Below are 7346 nucleotides of genomic sequence, written 5' to 3'. Positions count from 1 at the left end.
CACCAAAGCACACACACCAAAGCGCGCACACACACACACACACACACACACACACCAAAGCGCACACACACACACACACACACACACAGACACAGACACTGTGAGGTTTGCAGTGCAAAATTTGAATTTTAGTGCATGGTGATTTGTCTCCCTCCAGTGGCCCACGGCAGGTATGATGAGGCTTAAATGATAGGTTATGGGGAAAAAGCCAGGAGAGGATGGGACAAAAGTGGAATAACTGAAAAAGTAAGAGGTGTAGAGGGCTGATGTTGGTGTCTAGGTGGGGGTTTTGGTGGGTGCCGGACGCTGTGGCGAAGAAGCCACGCCGATGGCTTCTTCGGTTCTGGAGATATGGCGAATCGGACCAAAAAGAATGGGACAAAAGGGTCCCAGTCGGAGAAAGGAAGGTGCAGAGGGCCTGGGTCCACCACCACTGTACTCAGCAGGCCCTGCCGGGTCGTTCGACACGCAGCATGGCAGGGATTGGTGACATAACATGTAGCAGTTTCCCTTCACAGAAGCCTCTGCAGCAGGTTGGTACAGGAGCAGGCACCAGAAGCAGGCCTGTGGAGCACTATGTCATCTGCTCGGCCTTGCTTCAGGATGCACTGTACAATTCGATAGCAAGACCTCATGGGTTACCACAAAAAAAACAGTGTCTTTCTGCCTCTGTCGTTCTCTTTGGTTTGTTTGAGCGCTTGTTTTTTAAATACACAGCAAGTGTCTCTCTCTCTCTCTCTCTGTCTGTCTCTCTGTCACACACACACACACACACACACACACACACACACACAGAAGCAGAGCAGCTGCTTTGCCACTGGGATTGAACAAGAGGTGCTCCCTCTGCTGGCTCAATGCGGTACAAAGTGTCAGAAGGTGTTATACCGGCGAAAATAACATCTTTCAATTGCATGTTTGGTCCACAGGATGGCGCCTAGCAAGCAAGTCCTGTACATTGCATATTAAAAGTTGTTGCAAGTGCACTCACATGTATTTTTTGTGTAAAAGAGACACACACACACACACACACACACACACACACACACACACACACACACGCTCAATGGAGTATAAAATAAAGACCGGGGCAGTTCTCTCACTGGAGTCTCTTAGAGTGGAGGCTGCCCTTGCTAGCAAGAAGTTCTGTGTGTTTCTCTTCTCTGAGTCTTTACTGAAGAAGTGTTTTATAACATTTTCCTTAACAACTGACATGTGTTTTTTGTGTAAAAGAGAGAGAGACACACACACACACACACACACTCACACTCACACTCAGCGGCTCAGAGATGAGGGAAAAACAACAGAAATCAGGATAGATTTTAATGTCAGGAGATGCCCTGTGATGCTGGGGCCATTGTGTAAGATTGGAATGTGTACCAGTGGCTGGTGGGTGGTCCTTGAAGGTCCCGGGAGGAGGCGGCGAGGAGGCAGCGGGTGGCTGGGCTTGAGCTGTGGATCAGGGACGTCATTAATTCTGCCTGGTGCTGCGTGTGCCCTGTGCAGCTTGGATGTCTGCCGCTGACGCTCTGTGGTTCCTGTTCTGCTGATCTCCTGGTCCACACACGGCTTCAGGGTGCACTGTACAAGCGGAGAAGAAATGCATCATTGGTTACCAAAATAAAACAGTGTCTTTCTGCCTGTGTCATTCTGTTTGGTTTCTTTGAGCGTTTGTTTCTTAAATACACAGCAAGTGTCTCTCTCTCTCTCTCTCTGTCTGTCTCTCTGTCACACACACACACACACACACACACACAGAAGCAGAGCAGCTGCTTTGCCACTGGGATTGAACAAGAGGTGCTCCCTCTGCTGGCTCAATGCGGTACAAAGTGTCAGAAGGTGTTATACCGGCGAAAATAACATCTTTCAATTGCATGTTTGGTCCACAGGATGGCGCCTAGCTGGCAAGTCCTGTACATTGCATATTAAAAGTTGTTGCAAGTGCACTCACATGTATTTTTTGTGTAAAAGAGACACACACACACACACACACACACACACACACACACACACACACGCTCAATGGAGTATAAAATAAAGACCGGGGCAGTTCTCTCACTGGAGTCTCTTAGAGTGGAGGCTGCCCTTGCTAGCAAGAAGTTCTGTGTGTTTCTCTTCTCTGAGTCTTTACTGAAGAAGTGTTTTATAACATTTTCCTTAACAATTGACATGTGTTTTTTGTGTAAAAGAGAGAGAGACACACACACACACACACACACACACACACACACACACACACACACACTCAGCGGCTCAGAGATGAGGGAAAAACAACAGAAATCAGGATAGATTTTAATGTCAGGAGATGCCCTGTGATGCTGGGGCCATTGTGTAAGATTGGAATGTGTACCAGTGGCTGGTGGGTGGTCCTTGAAGGTCCCGGGAGGAGGCGGCGAGGAGGCAGCGGGTGGCTGGGCTTGAGCTGTGGATCAGGGACGTCATTAATTCTGCCTGGTGCTGCGTGTGCCCTGTGCAGCTTGGATGTCTGCCGCTGACGCTCTGTGGTTCCTGTTCTGCTGATCTCCTGGTCCACACACGGCTTCAGGGTGCACTGTACAAGGGAAGAAGAAATGCATCATTGGTTACCAAAATAAAACAGTGTCTTTCTGCCTGTGTCATTCTGTTTGGTTTCTTTGAGCGTTTGTTTCTTAAATACACAGCAAGTGTCACTCTCTCTCTCTCTGTCACACACACACACACACACACACACCAAAGCACACACACCAAAGCACACACACACACACACACACACACACACACACACACACACACACACACACTGTGTATCATCACTGATTTCTATAATCCACATAATCCAGATTCGATTTGGTGCAATTTTTACTCAGAAAGTGAGAGATCTTATAATTCTGATCATTTATCAGTACTGACACTAAACTTTATCAGAGATGTGACCATCACAGCACATGCCGTTGTGTCAAAGTAACTGAGAATAAAAAAATAAAAAAATAAAAACATAAAGGAGATTTTCCTGGCATGGATTTTATAGCAGATAACCTTAAAAATATTCTGCAATTATACCTAATTTGAAAAAGTTTACATTTCTTCAGTATTAAACAGCAGAAATTAAGCTTTATTATCCGACGTCATTTACAAAGGAAAGAAAAGACAGCGGCCGCCAGCGCTGTAAACAACGGTAGACTGATGGGTAATAAGCGAATGAGTAATGCAGAAAACACATGTTTGAGATGGGAAACTTTTCTTGAAGTTTCTCTCACAGTTCACGCACAGCTGTGGGTTTTATCGTGTTGGAAGCAAAACAGCAAAAGTAAGAAGGAATTAAGGATGATATTAGCCCCCACGCCGACTAAGCTAATTCTGATGCGTCGGTCCGCTCTGTTTACGTCTTCGTGTGGAATGCGTTTCCTGCTCTCATTTGCTGGTTGTTGTTGAAATAGTTTTGTGAGCTTTAACCTGAGATTCTGGCGTTTCTGGTAAAACACATTTATATTCATTCAATTCAGGATTTAATGAATCGATATCGCTTCATTCAAGCTACTCACCCGTCTCTATCCACCTCCACGTCCAGCTCGACCACGGACAGAGGTCCCGCCCCGACTATCTCTGATTGGTTTAGACCACGAAGGGGAATGACGTGTGTCTGTTGTTGAACACATGGACGTCTGTCGCTTGGCGAGCGATCGGGTGGTTTAGCGAGTGTCAGCCTCTTAAGTTTAAGACAAGCCCGGCTGCTTTTTAAGCGACGCGGCGCTAGCTACCCAGCTAGCTCAGTACACAGGAACTACTTCCGGTAGTTATACAAAATAAAAGCGTCCCCCATTATAATCCGCTATAATGCCATACTTCCGCTGCGCGCGCCGTTGATATATACCTTGGCTTTACATTAATTGTGAGAAAACAAAACAAACAAATAACTCACCGTTGAGTCGATTGTGAGGTAGTGTAAAGACGAATGAATCGGCTGGGTTATTGCACGCTGTCAACTGGTCTGTAGTGTAGGATTTGTCGATATCTGACAAGTATGCCAACCACAGGGACACAGCGGCCGCCTCCATTACTCCCGACATACCACTAGAGTGAGCCAGCACACCACAAATGAAGTTTTCTTGTTCTCCATTCATTTCAATGGGAAAAAACTTGCATTAAAATATTCATATTTAAAAAACTATAGAAGTAATAAACACCAAAAGTCATAGCAACTCATTCCAGCTCCAGCCGCACACAATGATATATCATATGTGAACCTTGTCTCAAAACTGTGGGGCGAGTTAAGGTCCAAAATAAACACCAAAAGTCATAGCAATTAGATGGAGTCATTGCTTTGGCAATGACTCCATCTAATGGTTAAATTTCTGAACTGCAGGCTCAGTAAGTAAGTAAGTAAGTAAGTAAGTAAACTTTATTTATTAAGCGCTTTTCACAGACAGACATTCACAAAGCAGCAGTGATGAGACGCAGGTCTTGCGTCCATGACTGCCCTCGCGAGTTAAAGACAGCTGCAGTGTTTGTGTTTTCTAACTCAGGTGTCTCAGCTGAAGAACTGCGGGGTGATTTTAAGAAATCCCCTGTCAATTGGTTATGAGCAAAAATTGTTTCTATAAAATAAAAATTAAAAAAACAAAAAAAAACCCAGTTTCAACCGTAACGTGAAGTACACATTTTATTATTTTTTTCCTTTTAGTGAAAGGAAACAGCCGTCGCCGGTATGCTAGTGCGCACGCTCCACCCCCTCCTACGCCTCTTTCCCCCCCTTCTTTTTGCTTTGTAAATAAACAGAAATGTGACTTTTGCTTCATAAACAGTTTGACAAACAAGTGGTGCCTGCAGGGTGTATATTCATGGTATAACCGGCATAAACACAGCCTCACTTCGTGTGTGATTGTGCAGGAAATACAACTGTGCGCTCAGCTTCGAAAAAGGACCGCATCTATCCATTTATCCTCATACCTCACCTCTATGTATGTGCTCTCTTTGAGCGCAGGTGCGGCTCTTTGCTGTGACACATCTCTAATGTAGTCTAGACGCTCCGGCGCCAGGGGTCATCGGGTGACACACACACACACACACAAACAACAAGTAACACAACATGGACCATGAACTCTGCGTGACTCAACTATACCAAGACAGTTCACCTATTACGAGCCTTTAAAGTAAGCTTATTGCTAAATAGTCTTGATATTTAATCAACAGGTAAGGTAACACCTGATTCTGTTCACATGGACGGAGTTTTTTCAGTGCTAAATAGTCTGCACATCCCGGCTCTTATTATTTATTTTGCTGCGTTATTTTGCAAAATTATCTAATCTAAAAATAAACTACATAAATGAGTGCGATGCAATATTTTGCTCTTGGTGTTTTCAGTCCTTTATGTCCATCTTATGTGTCCTTTTTTTCTGTTATCAATCAACCAACCGATCATTCGATTAAAGGCCTGTCAACGGGCTTCGTAAAGGTTCTTTTAAGGTCACCAGAAAGCTACATAAAAGACTGCACCTGCACCTGCACCAAAGTTCTTTTTTTTTTCTCTCTATCTCCGAACATTGTTGCATTTTAAAACCTTCTTCAGTGAGCTATAAATATGAGGCGCTCCAAACACACTCTCAGTTTTACTTCTGCCAAAAAATGACCACAATGCCGAGACAACTGGAGGTCCAGAACTCGATCCTCACTGGTGGGGACAGCTTTAACATGTGGCACGACTACATGAATCTGAGCCAAGTGTTCGAGAAACTGTGCAGCAACCGTGAGGTTGATAACCGAGACACCGAGCGTCCAAAGAAGGGACAAGCGCCCCCTTGGAGTAAGGTCCACACTTCCACTCGGGGGAAGAAATCCTCCAAAAACTCATCACAGTCCAGTCCGACCAGCAGCGCGTCGGACACCAGCAGCAGCGCCTCATCCTCGGACTACTGCCGCTTATGCAAGCAGAACGGGGAGACTCCGAGGGTGTACCTATCTCACAAGCTCAAATCAGACGACGGGATAGTTTTCTGCCCCGTCCTCCGGAACTACACTTGCCCGATCTGCGAAGCCACCGGTGACAGCGCTCACACACGCAAGTACTGCCCGCAGATGAAGTGCGAGGCTGCTGGGAGGATGCAGACGGTAGGCAAGTTCTGGTAGCTGCTGAAAACTGAAGCTGCGAGAAACTGTACATATTTACCGAACTGTTTGGGGTATGTGTTCGTGTTGGCAGAGACCGTTTCAGTTCCAAAGACTGTTTCAAGTTTGACTGTCAAACACTCCGCTGCAGTCTGCAGCAAGGAGCTCTCATCCAGCACATCTGTGGAGCCCCGAGCCGGGGTGAGCGCTCTCAAACCTCGGAAAAAATTAAACTCTTTAAAGTCCTCGAGTGTTTATTGTTGTTGTTATTGTTGTTGTTGTTGTTTAATATGATACAATTTCGGGGGTACTTCATAGGTCACAAGTGAAACACTAAAGTGGCTAACCTTTCTGTGGAATTAAATAGATTTCTAAAAATGTGCCCATAGTGTCAGTGCGCGAGTCTTTTAGTTAAAATGCAAATGCTATATTATCCCTCATGTCAGACAGATTATTCGACAAAAACGTCAGTATTTTGTCTTTTTTTTTTTTTTTTTTTTTTTTTTTTGGTATTATAGAAAATTTTTAACTCACATGCAACTCTTCCACTTGAAGTTACAGATGTACCTGAACTCACCAGAGAACATGCGTCATAAAAAAATAATTAAATTAAATTAAAAGTAACACTTCAAGGCAAAAGTGAAACGATTATGTGAAGTGAGAAATTGAATTAAGGTTCAATAGTTTTAGTTTCAAAATAGAGGGGCTGGGGAAATACAGTATACAAGGTCAAAACAGAGTTTGTACAAGTTTGTACAAAGACAGCTGCAGTGTTTGTGTTTTCTAACTCAGGTGTCTCAGCTGAAGAACTGCGGGGTGATTTTAAGAAATCCCCTGTCAATTGGTTATGAGCAAAAATTGTTTCTATAAAATAAAAATTAAAAAAACACAAAAAAAACCCCAGTTTCAACCGTAACGTGAAGTACACATTTTATTATTTTTTTCCTTTTAGTGAAAGGAAACAGCCGTCGCCGGTATGCTAGTGCGCACGCTCCACCCCCTCCTACGCCTCTTTCCCCCCCTTCTTTTTGCTTTGTAAATAAACAGAAATGTGACTTTTGCTTCATAAACAGTTTGACAAACAAGTGGTGCCTGCAGGGTGTATATTCATGGTATAACCGGCATAAACACAGCCTCACTTCGTGTGTGATTGTGCAGGAAATACAACTGTGCGCTCAGCTTCGAAAAAGGACCGCATCTATCCATTTATCCTCATACCTCACCTCTATGTATGTGCTCTCTTTGAGCGCAGGTGCGGCTCTTTGCTG

General features: G+C 44.5%; 1 protein-coding gene across 1 annotated transcript; it reads left to right on the top strand.

Annotated features, from left to right (window-relative positions):
- Window positions 1–5486: 5486 nt before the first annotated feature.
- On the top strand, window positions 5487–6960 carry LOC147300570 (nanos homolog 2-like). Its single transcript, XM_086285121.1, has one exon. The coding sequence runs from the start codon at window positions 5599–5601 to the stop codon at window positions 6097–6099; it is 501 nt and encodes a 166-aa protein (XP_086141247.1). The 5' UTR covers window positions 5487–5598; the 3' UTR covers window positions 6100–6960.
- Window positions 6961–7346: the final 386 nt, after the last annotated feature.

This window comes from Aulonocara sp. 'chitande type north' Nkhata Bay, unplaced genomic scaffold (assembly GCF_057382095.1).
Source record: "Aulonocara sp. 'chitande type north' Nkhata Bay isolate Kocher_YH1m ecotype deep benthic unplaced genomic scaffold, A_spYH_male_GT1.1 unmapped_scaffold_30, whole genome shotgun sequence".
NCBI classification, from domain to species: Eukaryota; Metazoa; Chordata; class Actinopteri; order Cichliformes; family Cichlidae; genus Aulonocara; species Aulonocara sp. 'chitande type north' Nkhata Bay.
This window is presented reverse-complemented; position numbering and strand designations above follow the sequence as displayed.